General features: G+C 34.5%; 1 protein-coding gene across 2 annotated transcripts in view; it reads right to left on the bottom strand.

The window, feature by feature from the left end:
- Positions 1–266: 266 nt before the first annotated feature.
- The window catches only part of LOC128241762 (uncharacterized), a 98,803-nt gene continuing 77,738 nt past the window's right edge, over positions 267–21,331 (bottom strand). For both annotated transcript variants that reach the window (XM_052958842.1, XM_052958852.1), the window contains exons 65-86: positions 20,544–20,699; positions 19,900–20,052; positions 18,236–18,391; positions 17,516–17,674; positions 16,128–16,292; positions 15,682–15,849; positions 14,652–14,819; positions 13,336–13,506; positions 12,730–13,042; positions 11,059–11,155; positions 10,587–10,674; positions 9,943–10,101; positions 8,952–9,113; positions 7,714–7,881; positions 7,032–7,199; positions 6,479–6,779; positions 5,718–5,820; positions 4,908–4,995; positions 3,767–3,925; positions 2,959–3,081; positions 1,950–2,055; positions 267–1,415 (exon numbers count right to left, since the gene is read on the bottom strand). In XM_052958842.1, coding sequence (XP_052814802.1) covers positions 1,148–1,415; positions 1,950–2,055; positions 2,959–3,081; positions 3,767–3,925; positions 4,908–4,995; positions 5,718–5,820; positions 6,479–6,779; positions 7,032–7,199; positions 7,714–7,881; positions 8,952–9,113; positions 9,943–10,101; positions 10,587–10,674; positions 11,059–11,155; positions 12,730–13,042; positions 13,336–13,506; positions 14,652–14,819; positions 15,682–15,849; positions 16,128–16,292; positions 17,516–17,674; positions 18,236–18,391; positions 19,900–20,052; positions 20,544–20,699 — 3,599 coding nt within the window. In that variant the 3' untranslated portion in view covers positions 267–1,147. The remainder of the gene's footprint in view (positions 1,416–1,949; positions 2,056–2,958; positions 3,082–3,766; positions 3,926–4,907; positions 4,996–5,717; positions 5,821–6,478; positions 6,780–7,031; positions 7,200–7,713; positions 7,882–8,951; positions 9,114–9,942; positions 10,102–10,586; positions 10,675–11,058; positions 11,156–12,729; positions 13,043–13,335; positions 13,507–14,651; positions 14,820–15,681; positions 15,850–16,127; positions 16,293–17,515; positions 17,675–18,235; positions 18,392–19,899; positions 20,053–20,543; positions 20,700–21,331) is intronic.

Here is a 21,331-nt window from a genome sequence, read left to right as displayed (position 1 = left end):
TGTTTTGGTGAAAGATTATTATAATATTCGAACCGTAAACACGAAAAGTAAATATTTCACTCGTTGATACACCGCACTTAAAATATGGCTTTTGTAACCCAATCGGTGAAATATACTGCGATCTTATACAGAAACAAACAACTATCTTCTGTATATTCTGTTCTCTTGAATGCATTGGTACAAACAGAATTTTACCTCTGGTTTGTTCATTTGAATTTATATTTTTAAATTAATGGGGAACTTTCAACTAAAGGACAAACAAGAGATTTGATGGATACATTTGTTTAATGAGTATGGCATATAAAAACATCCAAATTATTAAATCACAAATATATTTATCATTATATATATGACGTCACACATTTCTATACTTACTACGACAAAACGAGAAGATATATTGTTTCACAAACAAGATCATGTTAATCTTTCTCTGTAAGAATATATATTTTCGTCATGATACGAGTATTTATAACGTTCTGTAATATGAGTATCATTAAAAATCTATCAATATAAAAACATTTAAATCTATATACACACGTCGTTTGTATTAAGACTCTGATATAACAAAAATAGCAGGATATCTAGTAAAGGCAGTTTTGAACAAATTTCGCAAACACTAGAACACAAATATAGAATCCCCTCTCATGTCTACAATTCATTTGACAACCGGAAACACGTATATCTAGAAGGGCAAATGATTTATTGCGGATGTTATCATTGTCAAAGGTATTATAAAGTTCTCGAATTTCACTTTTAAATTAAGAGTTCCACTTCTAGTTTCTCGAGAATAATTTCAGCAACTTTCAAATGTCAACTTTAAAGATCGCTTTGTCAGCATAAAGTCCTCCATCCGTGCACACAGCTCACATGAACACAGGAACCATATCAACTGTTCATTGCTTTCATTTTGCAAATGTGGCAATTTTCGTAGTTTAATATTCGCAAAACCATGGTGAAACAATTCGCAAAACAATGGTAAAACAATACTAAATAGCTACTTTAGATATATGGATATTTAGTATTAATAAGTATATTGACAAGGTTCCTTGTAGCATAATGATATTCATGATGTAAAATTAACAAACATGTTTAAAACATTCTTTGAAATTTAAGCTCAACAGTATTCCTTTCATAATAATGGCACTTTTTATGCTGTCCAGATGTATTGCGCATCGTCTTCTTCAATAGGATCGCCATTCACACCGGGTCGCATTCGGTACGGACTTGTGATGGATCCGTGGTCGAAACTTGTCTCTTGGGGCTTATAGCCCAGTGACGGATATCCGATGGACGGGTAGGGAGCGATAGGGCGGGGCATTGATCCATTGAAACCTACGTTGTCATACGTGCCAACAAACATTGGTTGATCAAATTCTCCATAGCGATAATCTGGCTTTTTCTCGCGCTTGTCCTTTCTGTAAAGGAATTCAGTAAAAATGAAAACAATGCATTTTTTTTTCGGCCTTTTGACAGGTAATAACGATAAACATATCAAAACTTATATATTATTTTCATAAAAAATGCAAATACCAGTAATCACTTTTTTCAAAGAAAGAATAACTTTGAATACTAAATCAAAATTAGTGTCATTTTGTAATAATTGGAGTTAAGCTTTAAAATGAAAAAAACAAACGTAGTATGTCACACAAACAATCAGTTCACAATTTATCTAATGAATGTTTAGCCCAAACATATTTCATCATCAACTCAGCCATTGCGGGTTGCCTTTCGAATATTTAACTGAGGATGGTGTGGTTTTGATGTTAACCTCACAGTTACGTTTGTTCAAGTCCCACTAAGAACACAGATTAATAATATCGAGTATATGTGTATGTACTGGTTTATATAACCAGGAGCTAGATTCATGCATAAAACCGTCAACGTTTGAACTTACAAAATCTATCATTAACTAAAGATTAACAAACTTCAAGGATCTTGAAAATACTTACACAGAGAGATATTTGTAGCATCCAACAACGACAAGGATAATGATCAACAGCGCTCCTCCACCACCGATAGCGGCACCAAGGATAACAGGCATATTAGACGTTGGTGCTGAAAAAATTAGATAAACTCTTAATTTAGGTCAACAATATGCTTTCACACATCTTGCCATTTTCTCTCCAAAAACAATGACCGTCTTAATTAAATTCTAAGCGAAGAGATATCAACTTAGAAGTTTCGTTATTTCACTAACAAAAACCTTTGAAAGGCCTCGATGTTTCACCAAATCTAATCATATGAAGTTCTTACGTGTATCCCTTTCGTATTTAATTATATAATATTTTTCACTTAATTGAACATTTCCTTTTATTTGCTGTATGAATACAAACTCAGACAAACTAATACACACGCTGTGGAAATCAGGCCGGGCCATAAGTAAGTCATTAAAATGGCTGCCATCAAAGCGATCTGACTGCATACATGTCTCTGGCGGTAAACTTTGAGAGATATCTTTCTTTTTGGTAATTGCGTTTGTGCTAAAAATGTCTTTAGCATCAGTTATATTGCGTTAAAATTTCCATTTATATTCCAATGGTAATATTTGTATAATATTAAAGTTAATTAAGATCATAACAATACCACTGCCAAATTTCTTTAATTAATTCATTTTAAAAACGAGTTTTAAGACCAAAGGAAAAAGTCGTTTTAAAGGTAATCATGGTTACACTGTTTGATGTACAATCAAGAACAAACAAATCATGTGTCTAAATGAAATAAGACACGTTTCACTTGTTATGCTTAAGAAGATTCGATAACTTGGGGACTGAGTTTAAAACATGTTTGGATTAGGGTGCACTTTTTATTATTTTTGGATTGCAATGTTTTCCCACCGGCAAGAAAAAACGCACATACTCACACACCAACATTGGTTGTTTGATTGGTTGAATTCATTATCACTTTGAATGTAGAGCATTTTTCTCATTGTCTAACCATTTCGGAACCAGAGCTACTTACTTTTCTTCTCGTTGCAGTATTGTCCTCCATAGTTTTCGTAGCAATTGCACGTGAATGTTCTCCGGCCGGTAGCGACACATTTCCCGCCATTGTTGCAAGACAGTGGGTGAGTCGTACAATAGTCTACAAATGCAGTAAATACTTAAATAATAGTATGGAAAAACATATACATTTCTTATACATATAGATATAATGATCCCAAAATAAAATTGTAATTATAATTGAAGCATTCAATTCAATTCAATTCAAATTCCCCAATAGATAAAAAAAAACATCCGTGCTAAGGTCTTTACTGGACTAGCTCCAGGTGGGCATTCACTGCGCAGGCCAAGTATTGCACATCATTTTCAGGAAATACGCTGTTTTGCTCTCGATATGTGAAAACACGCTTCTACATGTTATATTGAATTACTTTTTTACAACATGCACATCAACCGTAGCCAAAGCGTGACAGACCTGGACATTAAAATGGGTCAAGGTACTTTCCTCGTTTCTTAACTCAAGTCGATTTCCTTAAATGTTTATAGCCATAGTGAAAGAAAGGCAAGCGTTCATAACATAAAGGTATTTATAAGTCAGAAAAGTAATGAAAATAAACTATTTTAGATATAATTAAATTATTATATCATAAGACTAGTGAGAATATATCTTATGTTTTGAAATGACTTAGGATGTTGTATGAATACAGACTCCGGTCTTCATTGTTATAATGCATCATGAACACGAATTGCTTATCATAATATTTGAACAATAAATACACCAAAACACTTGTGAAATATAAAAAAATAAAATCACTGCACTACCATACCTTTACATGCCAATGGTCCTGTTGCGCCAAAGTCATCGTTGTATGTGTTGGCAGGGCACAGTTTACAGTCAGCCTGGCCTGTTTCATCCTGGTATCTGTCGGCAGCGCATGGCTTACACGTCTCCCCATCAGTGCCGTAGTGGCCAAGGGTGCAGGGGTCTGAAATGTTTACATATTTTTCATTTTTGTACAACGAAATCTATAGCGGAAGACGGAAACAGTCATTATTTTTGCTTGGTTTTGGTTACCAAGCCGGACGACTAGTTTTTCAAAACATTCTAGTCTACCCCTCCAGACTACACTCTCGCGCGCAACATGGTGCTTACGAGTGAGACATTAGTACCAAAAGTTAACATAACCTTTTTCACAATCGTTGTAAAATACAGTTATAACCAATATTTGTGTGCTGAATCTCAAACCTATTCGTTCATTCTTCAAAATCAAGCGTATTAACATTATGGGGACAATTGACAACTTTATAGACATTTTCAATATAACTTGCTTAAACGCGTAAAGTACAATTCCAAGACCAGCATGTTGATTTTATATGATTAAATAATTACAATTAATTAACAAGGAAACCATTTTATCAACACACATACATTTTTTAAAACGAAGAAATTTATGAACCAATTTAGCCAAATTTATTTCATTTTAAAAGAAACACTTTTGATTTGTAAACTCACAAAGCATTAAAGATAAACACTCTTACTCCAAAATAGGATTTATCTCTATTGATACAATGGTTTTAATGTACCAAAAAGGATGAATAAAAGTCGAAACAAAGGTTCTTATGAAGGATACCGAGTTTATTTAAAAGAAAGGTGCAGACAACAAAAGTTCTATCTTATGAGACGATAGTAGATAACAGAAAATCTTTGACCATTCACCAATCATATGTTTGCGTTTTCAGCTATCAAATACTAGGTTTCAATCTTGTTATCAGTTATTAATATTTTCCATAAATGCATTATTTAGTAAGTCGATAAAGGTGAATCACTCAAAACTTATGTTTGTTATACATGTGTATGTATTGATTTTGAATAAGAGCGTCACTTCGTTAATCTTCCGATATTTGCCGTATACTCACTGTAAGGGGTTAGACACAAAAGAACATGTATATGTTTTGATGTTTACTTACTGCAAACATCTCCACGCAACTCGTTTCCAGATGTACATATCTCCTTCGATGCTATTGTTACAATGCTGTCATATTGTACTATTCCAGCCTAAAAGGTAAAACAATGTATTTCAACGTTTTCCATTTTCATTCATTTGGAATTCATAGTTATATTTCTGCCAAAACTTTACAAATGAACATTGTCCGACTTTGAATACTGTGTTATGAAGCTAGACCCAATTGTTTGGATTTTCTAATCCCGATGAAATTAAACTAACAAACTTATATTTTCTATTCACGACTGTATGTCTATTTAAAAGAGGACGCCGCGGAGTGAATATCAATGCTTGTCTGTTCATCTTTACTACGTGATAAATAACGTCATACGAGTATGCTACAACAGAAGGCAGGGCCCCGTAAGCGGCATAGACTGCGCTATGTTTCATTTAAAATGGTGAAGAAATATTTAAGTTGTTTTTGTTTAAAACCTTCATTCGAAGCAACATATTGCCTTCCGACGTAGCATTTATGACGCAATTTTTCACTTTGTATACACACACTGAAAAGGCATACGTCTAAAACATTAAAGCCATTGGACAACTTGGCCTTGCTCTACATACTAGTATGTCTTATATCTCTTGTAACACGTGTAGCCCCGTTTCCCCGAAAAAGCCAGTATTTATTTCCTTTTTGAAAGGCCATCAGAAAATACCACTCATGGGTACTAGGTGTCTGACATATGGGCAATGTCATCAAAGCTGTCGCAATGACTAAACAGTAAAACTTTTATTACCTCTAGAAATAAACGAGCAACAATAAAACCAAACCTACCAAGGTTGATGGCTGCAACTGGGCGGCATTTTGATTTAATATCAAAAGAATGATGTCTTTTGCCATCATTTCCTCCTTTTGAACAGAGTCTGTGATAACATTGCTAAAAGAAAGAAAATAGAGTAAATGCACAAACAATGCAACTTGCTTTGAGCTATATGATAAAACATTTTGTTAGTTTATAAGTCACAAATATATTTCTTTGTTTTAGTTTTCTTGTTTACTATGGGTTTTTTTAAGCAATTTGTTAAGTAAACTTGAAGATATATGTCAAGAGTAAATCTAAAACAACTTTGATACATGGTAATTTGAAGAACATGATTTATTTCGTATTTTTGCATATTAAATGAATAGCTTTATACAGGTATCAAATAAAACGTAATGTAAACTCATTTTCAAGAGCATGTAACAATTATAATAGGAAATTATATTCACAAAAGATAAGGCAATGTTTCATCAACACTCATCAAGGTGATACTATGTACTTAATACAAATATTTTGCCTTTATTTACTCAATACAGTTAGAAAACCAAAATGTTAAAAAATCATATTTAAGGACATTGAACTCTTAGAAATGTAAACTCATGAAACATAAGCAAGAATGGTGATCACGGTGTGCCAAGTAATAGTGAAACCAGTAGTTTGATCCAAAAGCTCTTCTAATCTAGTGAATTTAATGTCCCTAAAGACCACACCCCCTGGTCATACTTAGTTAGATACTTCATATAATAAATTAATTTTACTATTAACATAAGCTTACCTTATATTAGACAGAGAAACCAAGAAGTCTAATTCGTAGTCCAGAGCCCTCTTACGTCTGCGGGTCACCAGCTTGCAGTTTGTACCCTTGTCAAAATCTACCGCAATATTATTGCACGTGGTAGATGGACAAAAGGATCGTTGACCATTATATCGTGCAACTCGTTGAGATATAAACGTCTGTCTGATTGCCAAAGACACTTGGGTCTGAATGCCGCTTATATCAACATGACAGCCGGCGATATCCGCTTTATATTTGAGCATTACTTCATACTTTCTATACTGATACACCACTGCATCCACTGTAAAACAACAAGATAAATACATTTCAAACTGTTTGCAAGTGAGCATTAAGTGTGATTGCATTAGCGTTCAAGATTTCGTTTACTTAGGAAATTTGAATGTATTAAAAACGCTGTCTCACCATTGGTTCATGAATAATGTTTTATGCATTCTGATGAAGAAAGAACATGACCATATACAGATTATTTGTACTTTGCAACTCTTTTACTATTTAATGTACGGGGCTCACAATAAGGACTATCAAGACTCACCAGTTGCCGGACACGATGACTGCCCAGTCTGATAGTTAGTTGTCCCACTTTTACAAGTTTTACAGAAGTTGGGGTTCGCACCAGAACTTGCATCGTTGTACTGCCCTACTGGACATGTGTCGCATCCGCGCGTTTGGAGGTTTAACCCACGTCCATTGGAACATAATGCTGAGGAAAGAAGGTTTTTCAGTTCGGCAATATATTTTGAAACGTTCGATGTCTGTCAAACAGACTGAGAACAAAAAAAATGATGGAAGATAAATGAATATATTTACATTCGCCTTGGTATAGATAAAACTTGACAATCGCATTGTTTATTTAAATATTACCCTCCGATTATATTAGCGCGACGTCATTTCACCAATGACATTCGACGTTACGAATATTAGTTACTTTTATATTAAAGTATGTTGTAAGTTGTTCACGCGAATAAATACGTGTATATTCAATTCTTTAAAAATTGATTAACGAAAAATGTTTAAACAATGCAATTTAGGATTGATTACTATTTGTGTGTGTTTGCTGTATGTAATACAATGTATGATTGCAATTCCATGGTATGCCCTAACGCTATATCCCCGCAAATTTGCAAGTAATACCCTACTGTCCGTATCTATTATATTTGCCTTAAAAACAACGACAGTGAATGAGTAGTGAAGAATTTATCATAGCCCCTACGTACTTGTACAGGCGTCTGCACTTGTTGACTTAGTAGCTAGAGTTGTTTTTCCTGTACTACAGGGTGTGCACTGTGTAACCATCGACGCCGTACTGTATGTTCCAATTGGACAATCCGTACACGTAATAGGCACCGAGTTTTGAACATGATATGTTCCTGGTTCACACTCCCCTGTAAAAAAAAACAATTTTATTTATCCTCTGAAATCCGTTTTTATAAAATGATAATCATTGGCTCAAAGGTTATATTTTTTAGGTTTGGGTTGGGGGAGGTCGATGTGGAAGCGGTTATGTTATCATTACTGAATTAAAATATTACAGCTAAAATAAAACAACAACAAAAATTGACAACTAATTTCATATATCACCATTATAAAATGTCATAAAATGTCAACAATATGGTTTACGTTTGCTGTAACAAAAAACATAAATGAATTGAATGTACGGAGGTAGGAGCAACTGTCTAAAAAAGTTTTCCAGAGTATGGATAAGGTGCAGTAAATCTGACAAACAAAACATAAATGTGCCGTGGCCTTAACACTCCTTATTATACGCTTACATTTGTGAAGAAAAAGCAAAATTATAAAGGAATTATACTTTGTAGACTTTTTGCTTGATATATGCATTTTGATAATTTTGATAAACAGTCAGTTGAAAGTTCTTCTACCTCTGCTATTTAACAAAATAAGATATAAATAAACCAAATTTGGAAGAAAAAAAGTAACAATGAATACGGTGTCCGCTTAGCCAGCGGAATGTTTTCTTGACCTCAAAATTGATACCATAACTACTGGTTTCTATTCTGAAAACTCGACTGTGCTTCTACTAGCACTCTTATGCTTAGTCGAGCTATGGCCACACGATTTCTTTTTCGTTCATTGATATAGGCCGAGAAATAAAGGTGCGAACGGGCGAAATCGGAATAACATTAAAACAAGTTGCATTTCATTATAAACAGGAGTGGGTGGAGCTAAAGCACATTATCTGGAGTTTATAATAACTATTAAAAACGATAACTCTGAACAATTAAAAGTTGTATTTTTTTTCTTTTTATTGTAAGCATTATTTTTGCATAACTGTTGCTTTCGGAATCATTTTTTAACAAAGGTTCTATTTATAATATTTTTCGACTTGAAAAAAGCAGCTTCTTAGAACAGTTTCTGTAAATCCGACTAAATAAATATCAATTTGTAGTCGTTTTAAAGAAATTAAAACAAATTGAACAATCCAAAATGAGCATACTCTGTGAGCAGTCGTTTCTGGATGTAGCTCCTTGGTTCTCGGTAGTAAACCCAGATGGACATGGTTCACACATGGCGGCATTGCCTTCTACCGATTTGTAGGTACCGATTGGACACATATCACACGAAACATTGTTGAACTGCTTTCCCGGACCACATATTGCTGAAAATGGTGGGTGAAAACAATGAACAGTCATTAAAATAAATCAAATACACTTCAGTTATTCCATATCTTGACAGTAACACTAAAATACTATATACTTAATTGTGCTTGTTTTTGTTTCGAAGAATGAAACGGAGGCATTGTCAGACGCTGCAGGGTCTATGTCAGATAGTTGCAGTAGTTGTTGTTGTTGTTGCTGTTGTTAAAGCTGTCATAGCCAGTAAAAAAAATGTTATTTATGCTGTTGCCGTAGTCAGAGCTGATAGTATCTTTGTCAGCTATGTTATTGTTGTTATCATAGTCAGTAGCATCTTTGTCAGCTATGCTATTGTTGTTATAAAAGCCAGTAGCATCTTTGTCAGCTATGTTGTTGTTGTTATCAAACTCAGTAGTGTCTTTGTCAGTTATATTTCGCTTGTTCTTATTATAATAGTCTTTAATGTCTTTGTTAGCTATGTTGTTGTTGTTGTAATTGTTGTTGTTGTCATAGCATGTACTGTCTTTGTAAGCTATGCTGTTGTTTACATACAATTTAGAGACTTTGTCAGCTATGTTGCTGAAGATAATTGCAATATGGAATATCTCCCGGCTTCAATCCAGTGTTATAGGCCCTGTCACGCATGTATGTATTGTATCTGGTAACAAGTTTCATGAACAAATCTTCAATGGTTTCTGAGTTATGGCCAAAATTGTAATTGTTGCCATCATTGCTGACTGACAGCTTGGCGTCAAGGTTTTACACATGTTGCCAACATTGCTGACTGACAACTCTAGGTCAAGGTTTTACACACTCATTTGACTTAAACGTATAGCCATACATAACACTTACGAAGACAGTCATCAGCTGTCGTTGATCCATTTTTGTTATTGAACGTTTTCTCCGGACACGCCTTACAGCTGGTCTGTCCGACCACGTCCTGGTATTGGCCAGTTCCACACTGACTGCAAACCAGACCATCCGTCCCGGAAGATCCAGCAGGACAATTCTCTGTAATAACAAGTTATTAATAAAACGGGTACATTCTTTGGAGCAAGTCATCATTTTATTATTTAAGTAAATATATATTATGGTTAACAAAGTAATATGTCAAATATACTTTTAAAATTGGAACTATTTAAAAACTCTTATTGAATTTCAACTGCATGTATATTTTTGAAGAAAGTACGTTCTGTAACATAGATACAAACTACATCCAAAGTATGGAAAAAATCAGTTTTTGTTAGTTTGTAATTGTTTATAAACAGCAATGAAAGGTGAAACACTGCCAACGCCCCTAGCGCAGACTTTATTATTTAGTATTCGCTTTGCAAGAGTTATTATGACATTATATCAGGTCCAGAAAAAAAACACTGTTAAATTGAAGACATGTCGGAATCTTTGTAAGCCGTCAACTTGATTCCTTATTCCAATTGGACAATTTGTGCAGCGATAACAACATTTTTTTGCCGTGACGATGTTGACAAATTACTTACCGCATAGTTCGTTGTTTCTCTTTTCTCCTGGGTTACAAAGTGGCGTCTCCGTTATATTGCTGAGATCACCGAAAACAATTTCGTCGTTCTAAAACGGAATGTTAAAATATAGTTTTTGTTTCCTAAAGAGAATTTTTCATAATTTACATTCAAACATTAATAAACTTTGCAGGACCCTCGGGCAACCTACGTGGCCTGTAACTCAGCGAGCCTGGTAACCGGCGTAAGTGCGGGCCCTAGAGTATGATGTTTCAATATGTTACTATAAACACTTTAATTTTATAGAAATAAGATAAGAGCAGAGTTCTGTTGCAAAAATCTGTATTTTTTGTAAAAAAGCTAATCTATTTAATTATTTTTATTTGTATTACACATTTTTTAGATAAATAATGTTCTAGAAATTCTATTCCGTCTGAAACAAATGATGCCTAAGCTTATTCTGATCATGAACAAAAAAGCTGCTGTATCTTACCACGACAGTCATATTATCACGATTCTGAGTAATAATTTTGCCCACAACATCCTTAGTTTTCAAAACACTGCCGTCGTTACTGTCCTCTGTGTACGAACTGAAATATGAATAGTTATATTACGCCTCCAGCATAAATGACGCAACGCAATTGGTCCAGAGCTGGTCACATGTTGACCCCATATTTTCCCATATTGGGTCACCAAATTTATATCGTACTAAAATGGCGTCTATTTTCCGATTCCGATGAATAAATGCAACATTTAAACATGTAAATAGGTTGTCGACGTGATATATATATTACGGAGTTAGTAGGTGACCCGATTTGGGATATACGTGGCACGAGAAAACAATATAAGGTTTCCTTTGCCCCGTATATCCAATATCGGGTCACCCCGTAACTTATAATAATTATGCTACATTTTAATTATAATACCCGTTTGTTTATTTAGTTCACACTGATTTCTGAAGGCTTGATTGTGCCAATTGTATTTGATGTGTAATAGTGATGCTTTTGATTGTTGTAGAAAGATAATCTCACTGAACAAATGTGCGGACAATGCGGATAATGCGTGAAGAGATTCGCCCATAATTTATATATGTATATTTATCACGCCTCCAACATAAATGACGCAACGCCATTGACCAAGGACTTGTCACGCGGTGAACCCATATTTTTCCATATTGCGTCACAAAATTTATATCGTACCAAAATGGCATCTATTTTCAGATTCCGATGGATATTGCGATGAATAAATGAAACATTTAAACATGTAAACAGGCTGTCGACGTGATATATTCGTTACGGGGTTAGTAGGTGGCCCGCTATGGGATATACGGGGCGCGAGAATACCATATTCTTGTTCGAGTATCGCTCGCACCCGATATGGTTTCCTTTGCCCTGTATATCCCATATCGGGTCACCGTCTAGCCCTTAACTTATATAATATTTCAAATATGTGTATGAACAATGTTTGGTCAGCTCATGGCAAATCAGAAAGCCATTTGGATTTTACTTTGTTAAGATCAGGGGCAGTGATAACGAACAGTCTCAAGACTGAGAACAGACTCAAGAATCATTATTGCAAAACTTCATTTCATTGTTATTTTCCTTCTATAGAAGGTTATTATTATTTATTCAAAACAAGTTTAACGAATAAGAGACCAACTATAATGCCACTTTGTTGTTCCAAAAATGATTCTTAGATTTGACCTTGTGACCTAGATTTGGACCCCATTTGACCAAGGTGCTTGATCTAGGGGAATATTCTGACCAAGTTTTAACTTTATCTGACCAATCACTAACATGATACGGTTCCGGACAAAAAATGTGGTGAACGGATGAATAAGGGACAGAATGAGGGGACGGACCGAAAAATCTTCGTTTCAGAGGTGTATAACAACAGGTTATTTAAAGATAATTTCCTCTAAAAGCCCAAGAACAGTTCAAAATCAGAATCTTACACAAAACTGACGAATACAGTATAGTGGGCCTTCCATGCCTCTTTTAAGCTTAGAACCCCTTTTTTATATAAATTGTGCAGTATTCACATTTGGGAGAGTTTTGAGATTTTGAAGGAAAATTTATTAATAATTTTAAAATCCTGCAAACAGTAAATGTAATCTTGAAGACTCCAAAATATATAAAAGAAAACTTGTCAAATAAATTCTTACCTGACATTTTTCAGGGCAAAGTCGACTGTGATCTCCGTGTCAGCAGCACGTCGCCTGCGACCCGCGGAGTTTCCTCTTGCCCCACAAGTAGAGAGACCAACAAAGACGAGATTGTCGCATTTGTTTCCTCGGCAAAACCCGCGTTTGTTGTTGTTGTAGCTCGAGTTGCTAATCGCATTGAAAAGAGTTCTGATGGTATTGAGAATAAGGTCATAGATAATTTTAAGGTTGCTTGTGTCATCGCATGAATCTAATGCAACAAAGAAAACGAGTCGCATTGGAATATTAACTTGTTTCTCTTCAATAACTGGATCTGAAAATAAAACATTGCGAGTTTAAAGTACAACTAATTGAGACGAATTTGAATGAACATACAACCACACTTCAAAATACAAGAAACAAAATTTAAGTAAACTGTATATGTCTTTTTTCCACGAATTAGGTTCATATAATTATATTTATGTATACTATCACAGAAATATTCATAAACCTGGGCATTTAAACAGTGCTTAATAAAAAACAAATAGTTTTAAAAAGAGTTTCCATCTTAGAAAGTGATGTTACAAAAGCACAAAAGAATAAGCCCTGTTTACAAGATTTACTGACCGTCAACAACCACATTGCACGCACTAGCCCCCGACTGCGTGGATGTCTTTCCAGATGGGCACTGTTTGCAGAAGTCAGCGTTATTTCCCATTGCGTCATTATACTCGCCCGGTCGGCAAATTTTGCATGTCTGATCAAAAGTATCAAAACCATTCCCTGCTTTACACTGGTCTGGAAGTGACAAAACATTCAAGATCTAATATAGGTCAATAAGATGCCTTATTCTTGAATTGAGCATGACCTACACCCAGACGCATACTGATAAACCAAACCTATCAAATCGTACTAGCGGATGCAGGAGAGGGTCATTAAACAATAAAAGCAAGTTTATAATGCACTGTTTCTCCAAAATAATATGTACAATACCGTTGAATTGTTTTAATTTACTGGAAAGAATTTTATGAATGTCGAAAACAATGGTTTTCTATGTAGGATACGGTGTTTATTTTAAAAGAGGTGCAGAAACACGCTAGTTCTACCCGAGACGATAGTTGATCACTGAAAATCTTTAAGGACCCACCAGTCATTTAATATTTGTCCGTTTTCAGCCGTTAAATACACGGTTACAATCTTGTTATCAATAAGTAATATGTTCCATAAATGTTTCATAAATGTATTATTAAGTAAGCAGTCAAAGGAGTATCACTGAGAGTTTATTTTGTTGTACATTATTTAAGTAAAGTCAAGTCAAGTTTCCTTAATTTCACTCATTCCAATACAAACATGGATAAACGAGGTAGCATCATATGATAAATGTCACAAAGGCAAACAAGTTAAATTCATACTTATATATTTGATTTCTAACATTACAATTTTATGAAAATGGTTTTTATAAACATTAAAATAATTGCCAGTGTAATTAATTTGATTAAATCTTTGTCACACACATACATGAATAAATAAATGCATAGGTGTATCAGTTTAATTGTAATACTTTTTTGTTATTTAACTACATCCTACTGTATGGTCATTGATCCCTGATTAGCGAAAACGAAACACTTGGAGTTATTGATGTATATTATAAAACCAAACAAATTGTTTGATGCATTAGTTAAGACATTTATGTTGTCTTTATATGCAAGTAATATTACGAAAAAATGTTTGTGACACTTAAAATTGATCCAAATAGATCGATATATCCAGTAATATGATTAAAAGGTATCATAGCATCAACTTGAATGGCAAAAAGCACAAGTTAAAGTGTTTTCGCATTTTAAACTGTAGCTTCATCCCAGACTCAAATATCAAACTATCTTAAAATGGAGTGTCTTTGCAGCAATTGTGGTGTATATCTGGCTTAAAATGTTTAAACTTACCAACACAGTCGTCATGAGACCTCCTTCCTGATTGCAGTGTGGTGTTTCCGGGCGGACAGTTGGTACAAGATGGTTGATTGATTCTTGCGTTGTATGTACCTTTTTCACATGGAATACACTGGGTTGTTCCTGCGGTAACTTTATAGTAGGTACCAATAGGACACAGGGCTGCAACATTTCATTAATATATCAATTTAACACATACACAAACTATTTGATTGTGTTCAAACTTGATGGCTAATTGTTAAAGGGTATTTGAAATATATGGTATACGTATATATATATATATATATATATATATATATATATATATATATATATATATATATATATATATATATTTATATGTATGTATTATCAACTTCCTGTAACAAAATTTCAAATATGTCACGGACAGTTTTTAACAAATTATTAATAAAAAGTCATTCAAGTTTCCGATATTATAAAAAACAAAACCAGGTTTGTTACAACCTATAAAGAATACCAATTTTAAAATAGCTTGATTTTGCTTTTTTCAAGAAAACTACATTGATACCATTTTTTCCACTTTATCTCTCAGCAGTAGGAACTTCTTTTAAAATAAACATAGTGTACAAGGTAAAGGTGCCAGGGCATTCGCATGACATTCGGAACTCCTCGGTCATTTATATCGAAAACAACCTCGGATTTATACGGGCGGTTTACAATGTAAGAAATCTTCACACATTAACTACGCTACAAGTATATCGCGTAGTAATTTCAATTTGGCAGTTAAACTTTATGACTTAACTCTTGTAAATCTTGGATATGTTTGCAATATTTCAATTCATTGGCATTTAATTTTAACTTATAGCTACAAATACAAGCCTAAACATTTCAATTCATTATTAATATAATTTCAAATTTTATAAAATACTTCTACAGATATACCGGCATACATCCGAGGTTGTTTTCGTTTTCGATAAACATGACCGAGGAGTTCCGAATGGTGTAAGGGGCGTCTATACGAAAATATAACTTTGCTCTTAACACATAAACTGTGTGAAATTACTTTGTGAACAATCAGAACTATCGGTTGAGCCGGTTCCAAGTGTCGTCTTGTCAGTGGGGCACATCATGCACATTTCCGTGTTTCCTTCGACATCTTTGTATTTTCCCTTCACACATTTGTCGCATTCCTTCGTTACTGCATTGTACTGCTCACCTTTCCCGCAGAGAGCTAAAATGTAATTTTTCATAAGAAATTAGATCGGAATAATCATTCGAAATTTCAGACGAAAAATGCAAGTGGTTTAAACATCATGTATTGCGAAACATTATTTTTTAAAAACAAAATAACAAGTTAATTGAACTTTTACCGTTTGCCAGCAGAACTGCTGCAACCTTTTTATTTCGTTTTTCAAAATTTATACTAATCATATTCGATAATGAAACAATCTTTCTCATAATTAAGATTATTCGAACTTAAGCATCCTTAAGCGTGGAAGTTGCACTTACGAACGCAGTCCGTGTTCATTGTTGATTTTGCCTCTAATGTAATTTGTCCAGCTTCACAGTTAATGCACATTGTTTCGCCTACCCCTGGCTGGTACGTATTTAGCGGGCAAAGGCTGCACTGTTCCTTTTGGCCTGGATCTCGGAATTGACCAGCGGGACATACGACTGTGTTTTGAAAAATAATATGTATGTAAGTTAAATGAAGATTTATTTAGCACTTGCGCCAATTTCTCGAAACTTCTAGATTAACAGGTTTAAGTAACTTATTTTAATAAGCAAAACTGCATATCAAAATTTGATTTTGATAAATGAGAAAAGGTTAAGTGTGATAATCAAAAGTCCAATTTAAAGTTTGAAAGTTCCAAAAAAGTGAACAATTACACAAATTATAGATAAATAAATTAGTGAACTCAGCTTAATCCTGTTATAAGAGACTTAAGAAGTTTCGAGAAATTTGGGCACGCTTATCATCTTGGGTATCCCATGAAAGTAACACATAAGACTTCACTTAAGTATATTTTCTTTAGGACCGAAAATACAAGGAGAGTGGAAAAGACACATGGAGCATCAGATGAAACAGCCACTGGTGATATGTGTGTCGCATCACCAGATGTCGATGATCAGACGTATTTCCTTAGTCGGATTTTTGACAAACTGTTATTTTTCAATTTAATATGTACGAAGAAGATACTGTTTTTGACCCATCCAAACATAGCAAACACAGTTGACATGGCGAGCAGCATTTGATAACCTTGCATGTGCCTCTATATATTAATTTATCTGCACTGTCTATGTATTAAAGGCATCAGGCACCACTTCAGATTTATTTTATCATTTGTATTCAAATATAAGTCGCCAATTGTTTTTGTTTTATCAAATACAATTTTTCAACCATTGGTAATTCTTATCCCTTTGCATGCTGGGTTAATTGTCGTCTGCCCAAAATGTCGTCTGGTTTATTTTTCATTTCTTTCAATTTCCTTTAAACTTTGGGGTTATATTGACTGAGTGGCAAACAGCTTGGAACCTGACCAGGCGCCGAGTTACTCGGTGACTGGTCTGGTTCCAAGCTGTTTGCAAAGCCTTTAAAATCGCCATCAGCAGCCTAAGGCTTAAAATGCCTTGGAATTATACATCTGAGTGTAAAACTAAGAACTGTTTGCATCAAATGCAGACTCAATTATTCAAGCAGCCTTTTATGTCATAATAGTCTATGGGCAATGTATTATTAAGATTATATATTGTTTAATTACTGTTACGGTTAATTTTAAATGGAATACGATTTTACAAATACCGACACTCATTTTAAGCGTACAACGTTACTATGGCAAAGAGTTTTATTTCATTGTAAACAAGCTGTAAAATAATCTTATTTGTAACGAGTTTACCTGTATCACACTCTAAAACAGCGGTAGAGCCATTTCTGGAAGTGGTAAAGCCCGAAGCACATTCCGTACACACGTCGTTGCCGTGAGAAGCCTTGTACGATCCCTCTGCACACAAGACACACTCTTCCCCGCTCAGATATTTACCAGGTACACACCAGGCTTTAGAAGAGTAAAACACATCCTTCGTTTATGGAATCAGGTCAAGTTAATCAATAGAAACAGTGCAGAAGAGGTTTAGCCCGCCTTTAGAAACAGTGCAGAAGAGGTTTAGCCCGCCTTTAGAAACAGTGCAGAAGAGGTTAAGCTCGCCTTTAGAAACAGTGCAGAAGAGGTTTAACCAGCCTTTTGAAACAGTGCAGAAGAGGTTTAGCCCGCCTTTAGAAACAGTGCAGAAAAGGTTTAGCCCGCCTTACAGTGCAGAAGAGGTTTAGCCCGCCTTAAGAAACAGTGCAGAAGAGGTTTAGCCCGCCTTAAGAAAAACCAACAAGGTGTTAGTTCATTTTAGATCAGCGTTTCTATGCAACGAAATGCATTTGGCTCTACCAGTCTACAAAACTCCTAGACACAGGAAATGATAAAAGGTTCTGTTACAACTGTATTCTACCTTATGGTAATGCTATAATGAGATAGGTTAACAATTTATTTGAAAACATGCACAAAAATGGTGAAAAATATATTAAGAAAACCTGATGCTTTGTTGATTTGATGAGAATGACTTACGTTTCGTGCAAGAAGCCTGTCCTTCTCCGTCTGTTGTAAGCCCATCGTCACATTCCAAACATTCCGTATTACCAGCGTCTGGTTTGTAGAAGCGAACACCGCATGGTTCACATCCGGTCTCATCAGGTGTCAACCGCTTACCGGCCGAACAATACACTAAAACAATACAGCGCAATATTCGATACAAAGCATCAAAATAAAACACATGTTTCTCGTAGTTTACGAGAAACATAAATTGTATAACACACTAGTTCTTAGTCATATAATTCACTCTTATTAGCTCAAAACCTAGTTTGTCCTCCGTCATCTACTTCAAAATGCCGTAAAAGAAACATGCTGTTCTAAGTCCAGAATTGGTTTAGGATTGGAGCCTTTTTTATTTTAAATAAGGCAATTTGGTAACAATTGGTGACATAGTTATGTTGTTGTATTACAAGCAAGTTCGCAATATGATATATCAATTCTACTAATCAAATCGTTCAAAATGTTATCAAGTTGATATAAGACGTTAAGCTATTTATTATCTAATTTTATTAAATAACTATTGTAATGAGAGAGTTGTGATAATTATATGCTAGTAATAGGACCGCACATATTTTTCATTGTAACACTCTCATATAAATAATTTATGGCCTTCAGTTATATATGTTAATGAATAAGTGATTTGATATTGGCCTTGTTATGTGTCCGAGGGCAGCCGAAGGCCGAGGGCCAATACGACTGTCCCGAGGACAAATAACAGGGCCAATGTCAAATCACTTATTTATTGACAATTTTATTAAATAACTTCATGCACTTGAAGGATTCAAAGTATAAACACTAAATTTATTTAAAAAAAAATATATTAACATATGACAAAGAACAACTTTTAAATACATAACAATTAACCATTTTGATGGAAATATTAATTAATCAAAATATATAACACATTGCATTTCAGAAATAAACTTTCGACGAACGTTTTAATACTGACTTGAAAAAAAAATGACTGCCGTTTCCGACTTTCCAGCTGCGAATCTATATCATTTTGGCCCTGTTTAATAAGCCAATCATTTTTTTTTAAATGCGGGCTTTATATCTAATATATCACTTTTCGTCCCAGGACCGCTAACTGATATAAATATTGGCACTGTTATAGAGGAGGCCTTTGTATTATTTGACGAAGCAACTGCTGTGTGTAAGGGCTAATAATTAATAATATATACATCATATACTTTCTAGAATATATCATTTAAACATCTTATAATTGGATACAAGATGATACTTTAGAGTATGCAAGGGTATCCCGCATAACATTCAAGATGGACATTTTGAAATAACTTCATAATCATTCAACCATTCTAGCATTGCCATTTTGATTTGTTCTTCCTGCTTAAACGGCAAAACTTAAACACGCTGCCGTAAAGAAGATCGTGTAAAAATACAGTCTTACAGCCTTCCAATCAAGTGCTGTGTGTTCTTAAAAGAACGTGTGTTTTGGGGACCTTTTATCTAAAGATTCAGTATAATCTGTTTGACAATCGAACATTGCAGCTTTCAACTGATATTCCTTTCATCACATCAAACTCACGTGCTGTAATTTTAGATACTGTTTAGTGTATTTAATCAAAATAATCACGTTCAACTATTTATACTGGTTTAACACACGGCAACACACTACATACCTAACCCGCAGGCCGTTCTATTATCAAAAGATGTTGTGTCTGTTGGGCAGTTTATACATGGAGAAAATCCCTCCACTTCCTTGTAGGTGTGTTCCGGACATATGGCACAGTCGTTTTTCTCAGCTGTGGCTTGTAGACCAGCAGAACAAAACACTGGAAATATAACATAATTTAAAAAATAAAATGCAGAGAGAATGGTCATGCACGACTGTTTTGTTCTGACAAACAAGGGGAATAATTCAATGATTACTTTTAACCAGAGTTATGGATCTTGTTGTACATGTGTGAATTCTCTCCGGAAGATTCAATACATTAAACGGCCATTGAGCATTTGTCAAGGTCAATGACCCTATTTACTCAACAATGCTGGCGAGGCCTATCACACCTTTGCTATGAAACCTCGACATTATCTCTTCAAAAAAACATTGTAAAGCGTTTAAACGGGTTTTATCAACCGATTATACTTTAAAATCAGGTGGATCATTTATTTTAATAGAAATCTCATATTGCATCAACTTATATGTATAAAGGCAGTAGCCGCGCCTCTCGAGAAAATATTGCCTCCATAATTACTCGGTGACACTTCACTCAGAAATATATTTGATACATATAATATATAAGTATATAATAAATTTAAGAATTACGTTGGCAGTCATTGGCACTGTCTGATGCAGGTCCTTCTGTATTCAGATTTGTTCCACATGGATAACAAAAGGATTGGTAGCTTTGATTCTGATATGTTCCTTGAGGGCATTCCTCACAGTTAGGCCCGTTTATCTTATATCCGGGTGCGCAAGCTCCTGGTGATAAATTGAGAAGTAAACATCATTGTACATTCATGGAGTGTAATTGATTAAAAAGAAAACATTTTAGAGTAGCAGTAGAAGTAGCAGCAGCAGCACTAGCAACAAAGGAAGTTGAGTGTCGGTGCAAGGGATAGTAATAGTAGTTGCAGAAGTAGTAGATAACACAGAAGAGTTAGAGATAAAGTTATAAATAAATATGCCGGTCGAGAAGAAAACACACAAACCAGTAAGAAGTAAATAGCTGACAAACATCATTCGTAGTTTGTAAGCTGATTATTTACAATCATATTATTCTTCATTTGATATATGTTATTCAAATACTTTTTTTAAAAAACTACAAAAACAAGCTCAGTAGCAAAATGTTTAAACATTAACCCGGTTTAATGTCACTCAGGGTAAATGCCAAAGACAGAAACAAAAAAATCACAAACAAGAAACATGGAAGAACCGCACAAAACTTCATAAACAGCAAAGTGCATACATACTTTATAGAATAATACTAGGTATGTTTATCAAGGACTGTAAGGTACCGCCTTGGAACGGTCAGTAAAATGTAAATTTACTGGGGGTTTAAAGCAGTTTACGTGCACAAACCTCAATCTCATCCCAACAATCCTACATAAAGA

This window comes from Mya arenaria, chromosome 2 (assembly GCF_026914265.1).
Source record: "Mya arenaria isolate MELC-2E11 chromosome 2, ASM2691426v1".
Lineage (NCBI taxonomy): Eukaryota > Metazoa > Mollusca > Bivalvia > Myida > Myidae > Mya > Mya arenaria.
Note: the sequence above shows the minus strand (reverse complement) of the source record. Positions and strands in the feature narration are given on the sequence as shown.